This window comes from Macrobrachium nipponense, chromosome 14 (genome assembly GCF_015104395.2).
Source record: "Macrobrachium nipponense isolate FS-2020 chromosome 14, ASM1510439v2, whole genome shotgun sequence".
In the NCBI taxonomy this organism is placed as follows: domain Eukaryota; kingdom Metazoa; phylum Arthropoda; class Malacostraca; order Decapoda; family Palaemonidae; genus Macrobrachium; species Macrobrachium nipponense.
The window spans coordinates 56,001,241-56,018,125 of record NC_087207.1 but is presented as its reverse complement, the minus strand read 5'-3'; the positions used below and the strand labels follow the sequence as shown (position 1 = coordinate 56,018,125).

The 16,885-nt window shown below is 33.8% G+C and overlaps 1 protein-coding gene across 5 annotated transcripts; it reads right to left on the bottom strand.

The window, feature by feature from the left end:
* Window positions 1-801: 801 nt before the first annotated feature.
* LOC135226521 (KICSTOR subunit 2-like) lies at window positions 802-11,845 on the bottom strand. 5 transcript variants are annotated; one of them, XM_064266150.1, is made up of 10 exons: window positions 11,815-11,845; window positions 9,065-9,542; window positions 8,417-8,557; window positions 6,918-7,120; window positions 4,948-5,085; window positions 3,849-3,987; window positions 3,178-3,371; window positions 2,752-2,914; window positions 1,892-1,993; window positions 802-1,075 (listed from the first exon to the last, which is right to left on the bottom strand). In XM_064266150.1, exons 2-10 carry the CDS (start codon window positions 9,533-9,535, stop codon window positions 911-913), a joined length of 1,716 nt encoding a protein of 571 aa, XP_064122220.1. In that variant the 5' UTR covers window positions 9,536-9,542; window positions 11,815-11,845; the 3' UTR covers window positions 802-910. The 5 variants fall into 5 exon arrangements, with proteins under 5 accessions (XP_064122220.1, XP_064122217.1, XP_064122218.1 ...); XM_064266147.1 differs by lacking the exon at window positions 11,815-11,845 and adding an exon at window positions 11,584-11,711; XM_064266148.1 differs by lacking the exon at window positions 11,815-11,845 and adding an exon at window positions 11,529-11,668.
* Between the last annotated feature and the right edge of the window lie 5,040 nt (window positions 11,846-16,885).

The window sequence follows — 16,885 nt, the reverse complement described above, 5'->3', positions numbered from 1 at the left end:
TTTAAGCCAAAGGCCAAGCCCTGGGACCTAAGAGGCCTTTCAGAGCTGAAAGGGAAATTTAGAGTAAAAACTAACAAGGAAATCATTGCAGTTGCACTGTGAAATAATTGTGAGGAGGAGGTGGAAGAAAGAGAAATGAATGGAGGTACAATAACTGGAATGAAAGTGGTTGCAGCTATGGACTGAGGTTTGCTGCAAAGAACCTAAAGTAATGCCTACGGTGTACTGTGTGAGGTGCACTGATGGCACTATCCCCACCACTAAGGTCATATAAATTTAGCCTTGCTTTCCTCTCTGTAACCTACCTACTATAGCATATTATACTACCATTGCCTCCTGGATTCTGTCATAAAATTTCTTGATCCATTTTTCCCTTTGCTTCCAAATATTCATACAACTGCCACAGCAAACAATTGAGTCATTATGTCAAAGTGACTTGTGGCAGGGGTCAGCATGAGTTAGTGGCTTAAGACAGAGGTCAAAATGTATACGTAGGCATAAGCCACCTTTCCTAATACAACTTTAATTGCTTTGATCCCAGTTGGAGTGCACAGGCAAAAGATGGTCGGTTTGCTTTAAATCTACATCCAATAATCCCCAGTTCCAAGAACTTGATTTGGGTATACATTAGACGTTTCATTGAAAGATGCATGATACTATAATTCACACAAGGAACATTTTCCGAGAATCTTAAGTTCTGTATTGCTATACGTAATCTCATCTTTGGTGATGCACCAAATAACCACTAATGAAAATTAAGGCTTAAAATAAAGCTTAAGGTGAAAGATTTCAAAGGACATATTTCCAGTACTCAAATTTTATGAAAAAAATACATCATTAAAGCTAAATCACTGCACATCTTGTTTACATACATTATAAAAAATTTTTACAGAAACATGCACTACAACATTTACTTCGGTTTTAGATTTGCAAAAACCTTACTGCAGCGTAACTGTGTTGTTATATCATACACAAAGTCCTTAATGTAACTGTCTTTTTCTGATTTTCTTGACTCGAAAACAACAACCAGAGTTATTCTTGGCTCAACCCTGCACAGGAAGTATGTTGCACCAATCTGGGAAGAAAAGATGATTACCATAACTACGTAATTTCTTATTACATATATCAAAATTCCTTTTGGGGTTTTTCATAGTACTAAAAAGTTTTCAATTTAGAATGATCAAAATTTGGAAGAATTTAGGTATATATTTTCTTGTACCTTTTACTGCAATGACTGCTGATTAAAGGTCTTGAAAAGGGAATTCTGATTAAATTTAATATTATGGGTGATAAGAGAAAAATGAACAGGACAAGAAATACCACTTGTTTGACTTGGTTGCAGTTTGCTATAACAATTTGTGGGGTTGGGAGGTAAAAGTCCAGTGCAAAATTTTGGTACAGTACTTGTTTTGAAATACTAAAATTATTTTAAAAATATAAAATCTTGAAACATCTGAAAAGGGTTATTTACAAAGTGGTGGTTTAGAAATCCTTTCCACAACACAACATTACATAATTTGTCTCGATCTGTAAAGTATCATCCACAAACCAAAATATTAATCTATTGGTTAATTGAATTTTTATTAAACTGGGCATCTGATAGCAACAACCATGACATAAACCACTGTTATTCCTATCTAATCCTTTTCTCCCAACCAGAGATACAATTTCCTAAGCATCAAAATGTGATTAAGTGAAAATAACTTTCAAGATGTGTACAAGTTTCATGATTTTGTAGTGATATACTACAGGTAATTGATTCAGTATTTAACAAAGGTCTGCATTTATGTATGCTGACATAATTCTATAACATATTCCAACAAGAAATAAGCTGTCAGTTTGACAGTTTAATGAACCTTAGAGCAATAGTATTTAAAAATAATAATTTTACCTGCTGATCAAAGAAATGTATAACTCTGTCCATCAATTCTTGCTCGTTGCTTCTGTCTGATACACGCATGACAATGCTTGGCCATTTATCCCTTGGTCGTGTCTGAGAACATGAAAAAAGATTGTGTTTTTATATGGTATAAATATTCTATATGTATACTCCTTTGTAACATCATTTACCTTACATGCAGTGTGACAAAAATATTCCTGGTCCTACCAGCCAAGTATTCCAGATGTAACCTACCTACTCTGATTCTGTTCCTTTTGTTCAGTAATTTTTCTTTCATCATAATTTATGAGCAAAGTTACATGATAACTTAGTTCATTACAAAAAAAATTGAAAAAATGTTATTTGAAATACAATTTATCACAACTCTGCTTGCTGCAACAAATACCTATTACACTATTTTTATCAGAACACAGATCGTATGTATAGTACATAAAGAATAACAAAAGGAAATTCTAACTGCTATAAACGGAGCTGCATTTTGTAAATGATTATATGGCTGTACTGTTTATTAAAAAGAAACTGCTAAATTTATTTGTGAGCACGTGCACATGTGCACTTTATGACATAAAATGAGAGTGAAAGGACATGATCTGACAAGAAGTCTTATGGTTAAACTTTTTTTTCATTTGTATGTTACTGAAAAGTGCATAAGCTTGAAGAAACAATACCCATTAAGTAAAAGTAAAAAAATAATAAAAGGTAAATGCCTTTAAACACATATCTGAAAGACCTAAACAACCAATTATGTAGTAGTTAAATTAGTACAATAGTCTTGGAATAGATGGGAGAAAGTGCACAAGACAGAAAGTGATAAGAACTCATTTCATACCTGAATAACCTTTAGTACTTACAGGTGGGTATGAAAATATGGCAGGATAACTTTCCAAACCTTTTGGAGGCTGCACAAGCTCTTCTGGATGGTGATAACCAGCTCCCTGGTAATCTTCTACACCTGCTGCCTCAAATACCAGACAAACACTAGAGGCATCAGTCTTTCGTACAAAAGTTTGAATCCTGCGATGATGAAATTTGTTTTAAAAACCAATCATAAAAACTTAATCTTTTTTAATCCAAACAAATTTTTTCTTTCATAGGTCACCAACTCTTCAAAAGCCAAATCATTAACCCACTCTAAACTTAAAATTTTCAAGCACCCCTTTTCATTTTAACTGGCAAATTTATTGCCTTTAAAACACTAGAGATTCACTCTCATTTTCCTTCACTGTATATTTTACCATTTTCTTTATTACCTAAGTTCTGACTAAGAGGCAACTTACTTAGATACATAATCGCAGGCCTGTCGCGATGTGTATGACTTCATGTCTGCAACAGAACTCTGGGTTGCTAATGTTTCATGGAAGTATAAGGAAAATTTTGAAACAAAAGCAGCTTTTGCTTGCCACAGCCACTGATACAAAATTGGTAATGGGGATGATTTCAGGAAGCTAGACCCAAAACCATATTTTTTTGTCTGGAAAAAATTTTTTTCATTGATGATCAACTGTATATGTAAGCAGACAGAGTACACATTTATATGAAAACTTTGCTGAAGAGTAAATTACTATTCTTGTACCGATGAAAATTTAACTGGCATTAAAGATTTCCACATACATCTGTACATAACATAATGCATATTCTTGTAATGTATGGGTAAAACTGAAATACATATTAAATTCATGAGCAAAGAGAGCATGAAATTTCAAAATAAATTAAAATGGTGATGTAAGTTGTCTTTCTTGAGTGCCTGTGCTTGGTTCCTTGGCAGGAGAAACATGATCCATCACCTCCAACTAGAGTTTTGCTTATTTTAATCACTTATTTTTAAGTTAATCCTTTGTTCAGAGAACCATGTTTGTAATTTGTAGACATACACATGGTTTTCTTGAGAACCTCTTAAGACTAATAAAACAGTTCTCATGATTTAATTACATCAGCTTGAAAACATTACCTCTTTTGACTGTACGAATGAGTGCCAGTTGTTGAGCTTAGAATTGGCATCATGCAGAGATATCAGAGAAGGCAGAAATCTCCATGACTGCATATCAATTTGACCTCTCAGGAGATGTACTTGGATGTCACATTCATAACTGCAAATGAAAACAACACCTGTATGTGGTGTCACAGATCTTGCTATACTGCTGTCAATTAACACAATGGCTTACATCTGAGCAAGTGTTAAATTAAAGGATAGTACTGTACTATACTTACAAATACAGTTCTTCATGGTCACTTACAGAAAATGAACTAGCTAGACAAGTTTGACACCCTATAGCATACAGCACCATTAGTACAAATAATTGCTAGTGATTATCTGAAAGATGTAATGTATCAAAGCTTTCTTATCATTAAATAAGCAGTTCCTCTACTCTACCTAAGGGACTGGATCACTGTAATTCTAACATGTAGAAATTACACAAAAAAATATGTTTTAATATAATGATGGCATTAAACAGAAGGAATATGACTTATAAAAAGTTATGATTATCATGTAGTAGTAGACCAGTATAGCTTGTTTATTTTAACCCTAAACAAACTAAAAACAAAATCTTTTTCATGTGACCAGTACATTTTTGGCAGATTTCCCCATTATACTGGTTTGGATGTATTTTTGGGGGTGTTGGATACTTTTTATTTTTTGGGGTGGTCACCAATTATATTTGTGAATTATACCTTCATTTTTTTTGAAGGGGGAGGTGTTGTCTATTTTTTTTGGAAGGGGTGTGGATATTTGGGTTTGGGGAGGGGAGTTAGCAGCTGACGTCTAAATTTTTTTGGGTTAGACAGCTAGATTTCTGGGGAAATTGGACATATGTATACTACTTATGAACAGAAAGAAGTATGTAGACCTTCCCTATAGTGTAACCAAATGCTTTCAGTAACCACTGGTGTTCTGACATGCATAAAAGTAAAGTGATTTTTAATCTAAACATGAAATTAAAATACCATTAACTAATACATTAATACTTACTTAAATACTTAACTTGTACCACTAAATCAAATGTCTTGAGTTATAGAGGGCTAGTCATGATTCAATCATGAATACTTACGTGAAGTTAGTCTTGACAGCTGACAGAAGAGGATGATGAAAACTTCTAGCATGATTGGTGCTAATATCATTCAGAATTGACAACAGCTCCTCGAAGTTCATTAGGCGACCCATGGACATGGCAGTCATTTTTTCATAACTGGACTCAAGTTAAGGTTCACATATTTTCATGAAGGCTCTTCTATACATTGTTCAAGTACTGCACCTGAACATTTAAGGATCTAAATCTTTACATTAGTATTCTGAACAGTGAAGAATGATTAATATAAAAAAATTTCATCCTTTACAAACAAGGGATAAGTAAGATTTGAGAAACTCAATTTAACTTGCCAGTATTATTTCCTTCTCATTGGGGTCCTGATAAGCAAAAATTGCCATTTACCCAAACTTGGAGATTTATGGTGCTTATGGTGCCTAGTTTCGGTTAATGGTGCCTCAGTTACGCATGTTATGGCACCATAACTCTACTATTATTGGCACCTTCCGGCGTCGATAACTGAAACTTGGCCCGTTATGGCGACATAAATCACTGATTTTATGGTGGTAGACAAGTGATAAAACCGGATTGCCATTAATAGAGTCTGCCAATAACTGGGGACTGCCTGTAATAAAGGTAGCTTTATTTTACTGGAATGTTTAATAAAAAATAAGTCTTGAAACATCAAATTATGTAAAACAAAAATATTAACTTTTCAAATAATATTCCCATCCAAAACTGTAAATGGGTACTATCTTGATAGTATCATTAAATGTGGCCAGTTTCTCATTTCATAATGGTGTTACAGCTTTATAGCTTTGAACAGTACATACCTAGTATAGCCTTAAGACAAAGAATGGGCTTTACACTGTTCTCTAATAAGAAATATGTAAAATTTCTGCTGCAACATTAAAGTTCCCTGACTATTCAAACGAATACATTTTGCAAATGCTTTGTCTGCTCTTGGTCAAAAAAGTATATTCCTGTATTACAGTTTGGCAAGACTACACATGGTCACCAGCAGATGAGCTACCCATAAGATGACCACATACCTCTAACTCCAGTTTTTTTTATTAGCAAATACTTCTCTATACAGTACATTTCTTGGCTGTTTTTATTATCTTCACAAATGAGCATTCTGTTCTGTGGAAAATCTGCAACAAGATCTCTGGCTAATCCTATTCTAATTGCTCATGGGTGTAGTAATATGTATGCATTTTTCTTCTCTTGCTTGCTGTAGATTTACTTTTCATGGCACAATGCTACTTATAGTGTCACTTCAAAGCAGAATGCCTGTAGCTTACTGTGGTATGTTCAAAAATGGAAAAAAAGAAAACAAAAATAAAAGACACGATAAGTTCAAGTTAGCTGAAAATTTTTATGAAAATAAAGGAATATCTTGAGCACTGTATAAGATATTTACTATTAGCATATCTGCTTTGCACTTTACCAGTGAACACTAACACATTGTGTGACACAAAAATGTAGTTTATCTCAAACACAACAGGCCAAACAAACTCGGTGAATAATCATCACAATAAATTAATATGAAAACAAGCAAAAAAGTTAAAAAGAAGTGCAAAAGATAAGTTTGAATTCCTATTCTAGGAGGATGTCTTAACCAAAAGCTAAGGCTATAAAAACCAAAGGCTGGTGCATATCAGCAAAGTAATACTGTACAGTAGTTTAATTAACCCCCTTATGTGTAAAATTGCAGCAGCTTACCTCCTCTTATGTAGCTTTATGGAAATACTGTGCATAGTAAAAAAGTTTGTAATTAATATTACCACTAAATGTATAGAGAAATCATATTCTATATGGGAACTGGGGTTATATTTACTAGAAATATTGTACATAGTAAAGAAAAGTTTGTAATTAATATGACCACAACTCTTTCATGTTTACTCAAAGAAACAATCTTATGCCTGGACTAAACCAATAGAAAAATCATTTTCTACTAGTACATATATGGAGACAGAGTAAAAAAAGGATACAAAGATATCATTTTAAGTCGCACTCTTGTGAAAACAAGCAACTGGCCACATAAGTGACGTAATAGGTCATGAAGCCCTGAGTAAATATGATCTGTCATTCCATCATCAGCACTGGTCTCACCATCCTTCAAGGAAACTTTCTTTGCAAGGCATAATTCTTCTAACTCTGCAATGAGACTTTCATAGGCTGCTCGTACTGATACCTGAAATTTTATGTAAATATTATACTATATAATGCACACTAAAAAATCCACTTTTTAAAATTCATCACCAAATTTCCTGTGGGAAAAGATTAAACTTCAGATCCTTTATTTGTTGTGATTCACATGACAAATGTGCATACAAGATTGTTACTCTTTAAATTCTAGCATTTTACTAAGGGAAGCACCACTCACAAAGACTTCAACTGCATACCCCACTTGTGAACATAACAGGTTAACTATTTCTCATAAAAAATACCACACACAAACCAACATTATTTTCCTGAATTAACACATAAAAAAATATACAAGTAGCAAAAATAAGGATCACAAAAATTATGAAACTCCAGATCAAATATAGAAATGTTTGCTTCTCGCCGGATGAGAAGATAAGGATGTCTTGGCAGGTGATACAAAGAAATTCATTGTTGGGGTTAACTCACATATTTAACAACCACTTTTGCTAACTATTGTTTAAAACTGAGATCTCAATCACCAGCATTTGAACATCCATAATGCCATTTGTAAAAATCACAATTTTTGAAAGTAAACTGTATTTTTCCTAACTATACAAACCTAAGATCCTGTACATTAGGAATTGTTACAGTGAAGCTGAAACATGGCCGTTAAAACTCTTGAACAAGGTGGTTAGGCAGTAACTACCGTCCAGTAGGTGGGGAGACCTGCCTGCCTGGATGTAAACATTCCACTTTGCCTTTCAGCCAAGTTTTCAAATTTAGGGGTGGCATGAGGTGTGCATTAGCGTAAAGGACCACAGGTTTGTATAGTTAGGAAAACTACAATTTACTTTAAAAAATTAGGATTTGTTCCTGCACAATACACAAGAAGTACAAATGGAATGTCTCGTATTTTGCCAACATGAGTCTTGTCTCGCAGTCTTTACTACTGCAATAACTAATAATGTAAGTGTATGACATAATGAAACAAATTCAAAATGGTTGATTGTAAAAACCTTTGGAGCTCTTATCTGTGACTACCTGTATTGCCCTCTTCTCAAGGAGGGCATGTACTTCCTTTGTGAGAGCTGAGAACCTCTTTGAGCCTACTGCATATGCTGTCAAGACGATGGGCTTCCTGACCAAGTGAGGCTTTTCGAGAAATGGTATCGAATACCCAAATCTCAGTACTTATACTGCCTGTGGTTCTGCCTTTCTTTTGCTCCATTCTTTTGCAAAATACTGTACTTGAGTTATTTAACGAATGCTAAATGGCAATAAGAGACACTAAAAATTGCATACACTTTAAATATTACAAAAGCCAAGTGACAGTATTTCTTACCTCTTTCCTAAGAAATCCTTTTGTAACAAGGAAAGACATATTCATGTATAGCTTTTCAGCTTGTACAAACTGGACCACACACCCTAGAAATGCTTGCCACATTGAGGAACCACTACTACGACTGGCATCCCGTTCTTTTTCCTGTAACATTTAGTAAATACTGCAGACACTTAAATGGTATTTAGTATTATGAATAATACACACATACAATTAGTTCAAAATTAATTTTCAAACGGTGCCAGTAACACCCAAGTTTTATTAATAAGTTTGTTGGCAAATAAATCACTAAGATTTATTTGCCAGTCATTGCTATCTTTTAAGATTATCACTAATGTTACTGATTTTCAAACCCTTAAGATCATACACATATTGCAAATATAATAGGCAAGGCTGTACAGAAAAGTAAGACAAACCTTCAACTATACTTTCAAATAAAAATAGTCTCAACTACTGATTCCAACTCAAGCTGAGAATACCTCTACATAAAAAGTGATGGTTTATTCCTTTGGGAACAATTAACATATCAAATTGTTTGTAAGATGTATCAATATCTGTAAAGATTGGGATCTGGACCTAATTACTCTGCCTAAACATAGACTACTTTTGTAACTAAATAAACTCTCAATAAGAATACTATGGAGTACTCACTGCTTGTTCTTTGGCTTTATCGAAGCTGAAACTGTGGAAATGGGTCAGGATGCCTTGCAGAGCTATCTCCTCCTCACTAGTGGCTTTGACTTTCACTTTTGCTGCTGCATTTTCTAGTCTTTGTCGTGATATGTCTTCATTTCCTGTTAATGATTCAGATGATTCTTTAACTGAAGAACATGATGCCTTAGAATGAAGAGTTGTTTCTCCCTTCTCAATATTGTCCCCTTTGCCATGACTTGTAGAAGATCCTCTCCTAGAGTGTTCACTGTCACCTTCTGTTCGAAGAGCCATCTCTTGCCTGGATATTTTTCTTTCTACATATGGCCTATCACTTCTGCCATTCACTTTTTGTGGATCATTTTCTGACACAATACTACTTTGAGCTTTGATGGAGTCACTGATCTCACTCTTAGTAACTGATTGAATACTACTTTCAGACCTTTTTGAGTCGTCAGTATTTGTTGCCATTTCATTGCTGCAAGAAAAAAAACTTTGAATTAAATTTGACTTAAACTACTTCAACTTAAAATTCCAATTAATTACCTATGCTCATCAGAAAGGTAAAGGTTAGCATTGTTTATATCTTGGCAGTTACTAGATTCATAATACTACTGCACATAAAAATCACAAAAAAGAAACCTCCAATAAAGCTCAAAGGTTTTCAAGTAACTAGTAAATACTCTGAATGTATAAATTTTAGCATTCTACTAAAGAAATCTACACACAAAAAACTCATTGAAGATGAACTTGAAGAAATAAAAGCAAACACAGAGATATTACTAGAGTTGATTCAGGTTCTGGCTCGGAGAACTAGCAACGTAATGAACAATTGTCGATGAAAAACCATATATAATGCATAATACGTATTGCAAAAACCTGTAACTATCATTTCAGAAACATTGCATTTATTAGAAAATATTTAAATGAAGATACTCTGAAAACAGCCATTTGTAGCCAAGGAGTACAAAATAGAGCAGCCAGATTAATAAAAGGGCTATGTTTCCCTGACAGAATAACCCTGGCACTAATTGAGCGACATGGCTCCCAGTAAAAGCAAGAATAGAATACAAAATATTTTATAGTCTTCAAAGCACTAAAATATGGTGAACCAACATCTCTAAGAAACTGTTTTAACTTCTTTTGACCTTAAATAAATATTGTAATCAGACATACAAGTGAAGTGAAGCATACGTATAGGCTATTTGAACCTATAACAAATTTTAAGTCTGACAAAAGAGCATTTGAACACTGCACACCAAACTATACAACACAATACAGCCTGAAGTGAAGATCATACAAGAAGCAAATTTAAAAATGAACTAAAGACTCTCCTATTCAGCAGCAGCTGTGATACTAAGGAGAAAACAAAGACAATTGTAAAATACTATAAGAAAACGTACAAAGGCCCGCCAAAGAGGGAATTATCCCAGTAGAGGGCCATACACAGGATAAAATAACAAATGGCCGCCTTCTACCATAGCATGACCACCTTCCTGAAAATTGGAAATTAGGCCCTATGGCCTTAATTCGTGACTTGGGAGAAAAAAACCTACTTCGAAAGGAAAGCAGAGGTCTTGAGGTGTTGCTTCGACGGATGCTGGCTCTTGACCAATGTCTATCCTGGGTTACAGGATGTATTAAAAGTACTTTTTCTGGACAGTGGTCGAGCCACGGTAGAAGCCAGCCATTTGGTATTTCACCCTAAAACCAAACAAAGCGGACAAGGTGGACCTGTGCTGTACCATAGGCTATATAGGGTAAAAAACCGCATGGTACAGGAGTGGACCATGTACGATCAATGTGTACAACCCCCAAAAAAGTACATTATAACGCGTCCTGACATCGGAGATGGGCATCAGACGCGACTTGTTGTTGGTGAGAAACGGAGCTAAAGACCTCTACTCCGGTGTCAGGACGCGTTATAATGTACTTTTCTTGGGGTTGTACACATTGATCGTACATGGTCCACCCCTGTACCATGCGGTTTTTTACCCTAGGTAGTAGCTATTGTTCAATTGAAAAAATTCATTGATAGCTATAGGTAGGCTACTACTAGGCCAGGCTAGATAGGTATCTAATCCTATCTCCATGCAAATATTTTCCTTAGAATCACCTAGCCTACCTAGCTATTAGGTTAAGCAGTGTGGCTGTGGTACTCATAGGCTAGCTACCTACCAATAGAACCATCCTAACCTAACCTCTCCGTGCTTACTAGCATCTAATTTAGAGCACCATGTCATCCCTGGTCGAGAGAGAGAGGCCTTTAGTATCCCTTCCTAAACTTAGGTAGTAGCCCAGTAGTAGATAAGCTACTCCCACTTTTTACTTAGCTTTAAGAGTATAGCCTAGGTAGGTACTACCTAGCTAGGTAGTAGTACAAGGTAGCTAAATTTTACTTAGCCAATTGCCTACCTTAGCTTAAAAGGATACCACTATCTATTAAATTTGACTTACTGCTTACCTTAGCTAAGTGTATATAATGAAAATAAAAAATTAAACCCTTCGCAAAAGAGTACCTAAACCCTGAAAAACCATCAATTCTGTTTCCCATGGAAGGAGAGCAGGTACAAAGTTTGTTTCGAAGGCAATGACAGGTCAACACTAGTGACTATTTAGTAGTAGTAATGTGTCTATAACATCGATCACATGTCTTATAACGGCACACTGACTTGTTACTTTTCGCATTGCTATCCCTTTAATAATTTGCATGTATCTTTATCTTCTATGTATCTAATTACAATTTGGACCTTTGCCATAGATGTTGTTTGCTCGTCCATATCTTCCTGAACTGGAATGCATATTTGCTTTGCTAGATTTTATGGTACGCGAAGAAGTAATGCAGTATATAGCGCAGTAGATTGACTATTTTCACAACTGGTTGCTTTGGGGTAATGATATTTAAAATTAAAAGTTTGTAGTGCTTTTATAGTGATGAATTGTGTCAAAATTTCTCGCATCTTTCATATTTATGTTTAATTTCTCTTATAACTATGCAAGCATTGAATTACTCCGTACTTTTAGCCAGAAGCAGTAGCTTTTCTATGGGGGTCCGGGCCCCTGTCAGATCTTGACCACCTCTGTTGAATTCCCTTTATAGCTAAACTTTAACCAAACATCAAAAGGACTAGAGAGAGAGAGAGAGAGAGAGAGAGAGAGAGAGAGAGAGAGAGAGAGAGAGAGAGAGAGAGAGAGAGAGAGAGAGAGAGAGAGAGAGAGAGAGATTTGTTTTAATCAATTTATTGCGCCCATTGGCGTCAGACAATTGAGTACATGGTAATACAGTAATATTGTTTACATCTACATTGTAATTAAGTTATGCCTAAAGAAAAAAAAATAATAAAAAATAAAGTATAAACAGACATTTAAGTACATATCAAAACAGTAGAGAGAGAGAGAGAGAGAGAGAGGAGAGAAATGAAGAGAGTGCGAGAGAGAGAGAGAGAGCAGAGAGAGAGAGAGAGAGAGAGAGAGAGAGATGTTCGCAACACAAATATGCTCTTTCAAGAGGCCTAACAAACAATAGCATTTCAGATCATTGGCTTAATTAACTGGGATTATCAAAACAGAAATTTTCTGGAATCCATTTATTGGAGCCACGGCCACCAGAAATATTAACCTTCACCCTGGTTTATCCCACGATCCTCTTTCCCTGTCCTTTCTGTTTGGAGAACATGCATGCTACCCGAATCAAGAAACTGTAATTCCGCCTACCACTACTCAATTTTCTATAGAAAGCTATGTAAACTATGTTTGTACTCAGTATGAACTTGAAAATGTGTATATGTAATATATATATATATATATATATATATATATATATATATATATATATATATATATACATACACATACACACACACACACACACACACACACACACACACACACACATATATATATATATATATATATATATATATATATATATATATATATATATATATATATATATATATATTACATATACACATTTTCAAGTTCATACTGAGTACAAACAGTTTACATAGCTTTCTATACAAACATAGTTTACATAGCTTTCTATATATATATATATATATATATATATATATATATATATATATATAAAGGTTTTTTGCCACGAAGGAAAAAAAGGAAAAAGCAAAAACTAGCCAAGTACTTTCGGTCCTGTTCGGACCCTTTACTGAGGCAAACTGATTTTACAGAGAACAACATAGTCAAAAGAAAGCTTAATATACAAACCGTGACACTACAAGATTAGCAAGCAATAAGGGCGATTTTCACTCTACAGAAAGGAGGAGCCGCCTGAGGGAAGCCACACCTTGAAGGATACACGCAGTAAACAAGTGATTCTCCCAGAAAACAGTTACATTTTGAACAAAAAAAAAAAAAAACACGGGAGCATATACAATTTAATTTTTACACAAATTTTCCCCCAAAAAAATTATTATAATGAAAAAACGAAAGAAAAAAAAAAAAAAAAAAAAAAAAAAATATATATATATATATATATATATATATATATATATATATATATAATATATATATATATATATATATATATCGAGCAAGAGAAAGAGGGAGAGAAAATATCGAACCAGAGAGAGAGAGACAGGGACAGAGACAGAGACAGAGAAAGAAATAATAACTATATACATGTGGGACTAATTTATTAGTTGTTCATTTATTTTAAGGTCCTTCATAAACATCTTACAAATATATGGGTCCAAATGGTACATTCCCAGACTAAGGTAGGTTGTTTTTATTAGTGATTTGTATAATTGCCGATTCCAGTAAATTTCTTGAAACATAATCATTAGATCTAGCAATTACCGAGGTATCACCCCAATTAATACAATGATTTTTCACTCAGATGGATAAACAGTGCATTTGAAGTCTGGGCTGTTCTAACTGAATACATATGCCGCTTAATACGTACACATAAATTTTTACTTGACTGACCAACGTAAAACGATGGGCAATCCTTACAAGGAATTTTGTAAATGATGTTGTTATTTGTTATGGGACTATTCTTAATTAACATATCTTTAATGGTATTGTTATAAGAGAACACTACATTAACATTAAACTATTTAAATATTGATTTTATGGTTTCAAATCCACGAAAATAAGGTAAGCTAAGTACATTTTTAGGCATTTCTTTTTCTTTAATAGCAACACTATAAAACTTTTTGTGAGCTTTTTGATAACATAAATCAATTAAATGAGGTGGGTAGCAGAGATCGTTTCCTATCTTTTTTATGTATTCTATTTCTTGGTCCAGATATTGTGGACTCGTGATACGCAAAGCGCGTCGGAACATAGAAGAAAAAATTGAAATTTTAATATTAAGATGGTGGCCAGAATAAAAATGTACATATGTTAAATTATTTGTGGGTTTTCTATAAATACTAAATTTGCATTGGAAAGATTCTCTATGTATTAATACATCTAGGAAAGGGATGACTTTGTTATTTTCAGTTTCAACAGTGAATTTTATGGATGGCACTAAATTATTCAATTTAGACAGTAAATCCTTTACATCGATACCAACAGGTAAGACTACTAAGATATCATCGACATATCGGTACCATTTTAAGGGAATAAGTGTGATATTCGGGAGGTGTTGTCTCTCAAAAAATTCCATATATAAGTTTGAAAGGAGAGGTGATAAAGGGTTACCCATAGCCATACCAAATATTTGTTGGTAATATTCTCCATTAAAAATCAATCTGCAATCACAAATACATAACTTAATTAAGGAAATTATGTGACTAACGGACATAGGCAATTCATGCAGTACAAGTTCATTACTTAAATATTCTAGCACAGAGTCAATAGGGACTTTTGTAAACAAAGAATATACATCAAAACTGACAAAAATATCGCTAGGGTTTGGTACAATGTTATTTAATTTTTCCACAAGATCAAGAGAATTCCGGATGTGTGAATTAGATACAGTTCCTAGTAGCGGGGATAACAGTTTAGTAAGATATTTAGATAGTTTATAAGCAATTGATCCTACAGTACTAATAATTGGGGGCATAGGTTTGTTTTCCTTGTGAGTTTTGACTAGGCCATATAAATAAGGTAATGAGGGACACTTTACAGTTAACTTACACAAAAGTTCTTTTTTATCTTTAAGAATTTGTTTGATATTGATATTAAAGTTTTTTATTACTTGGTCCAACAGATTTTTTGCGAGTTTTTTGTAAGTTATTTCATCCTCTAGTTAAGTATGCATGCGTGATATGTAGTCAGTTTTGTCAAGAACCACTAAACTATTTCCAATGCAAATTAAGTATTTATAGAAAACCCACAAATAATTTAACATATGTACATTTTTATTCTGGCCACCATCTTAATATTAAAATTTCAATTTTTTCTTCTATGTTCCGACGCGCTTTGCGTATCACGAGTCCACAATATCTGGACCAAGAAATAGAATACTTAAAAAAGATAGGAAACGATCTCTGCTACCCACCTTATTTAATTGATTTATGTTATCAAAAAGCTCACAAAAAGTTTTATAGTGTTGCTATTAAAGAAAAAGAAATGCCTAAAAATGTAGTACTTAGCTTACCTTATTTTCGTGGATTTGAAACCATAAAATCAATATTTAAATAGTTTAATGTTAATGTAGTGTTCTCTTATAACAATACCATTAAAGATATGTTAATTAAGAATAGTCCCATAACAAATAACAACATCATTTACAAAATTCCTTGTAAGGATTGCCCATCGTTTTACGTTGGTCAGTCAAGTAAAAATTTATGTGTACGTATTAAGCAGCATATGTATTCAGTTAGAACAGCCCAGACTTCAAATGCACTGTTTATCCATCTGAGTGAAAAATCTCATTGTATTAATTGGGGTGATACCTCGGTAATTGCTAGATCTAATGATTATGTTTCAAGAAATTTACTGGAATCGGCAATTATACAAATCACTAATGAAAACAACCTAAATCTTAGTCTGGGAATGCACCATTTGGACCCATATATTTGTAAGATGTTTATGAAGGACCTTAAAATAAATGAACAACTTATAAATTAGTCCCACATGTATATAGTTATTATTTCTTTCTCTGTCTCTGTCTCTGTCTCTCTCTGTCTCTGTCTCTGTCTCTCTCTCTGGTTCGATATTTTCTCTCCCTCTTTCTCTTGTTCGATATATATATATTTATATTTTCTTTCGTCTTTTCATTAATAATAATTTTTTGGGGAAAAATTGTGTAAAAATTCATGACATTAAATTGTATAAGCTCCCGTGTTTTTTTCAGAATGTACTGTTTTCTGGGAGAATCACTTGTTTACTGTGTGTATCCTTCAAGGTGTGGCTTCCCTCAGGCGGCTCCTCCTTTCTGTAGAGTGAAAATCGCCCTTATTGCTTGCTAATCTTGTAGTGTCAGTTTGTATATTAAGCTTTCTTTTGACTATGTTGTTCTCTGTAAAATCAGTTTGCCTCAGTAAAGGGTCCGAACAGGACCGAAAGTACTTGGCTATCTCGCTTTTTCATTTTTTCCTTCGTGGCAAAAAACCTTTATATATACATAGCATCACGTTTTATATACTTCGTGATCAAGTTATTCATATATATATATATATATATATATATATCTATATATATATTATATATATATATATATATATATATATATATATATGTGGGAAATTTGTTTCGCTCAGTGGGAAGATCGAAGGAATATACTCTACAAAATTACAAGGGTAATTCCTTCCACTGAGTGTTCTCTAGTAGTAATTTAGTAAATGGTATAAAACGGGCTGTTAAGCACACAATTCTTCCGTGCGCCTAACATGTTTTCAGACTTGTGCCAGA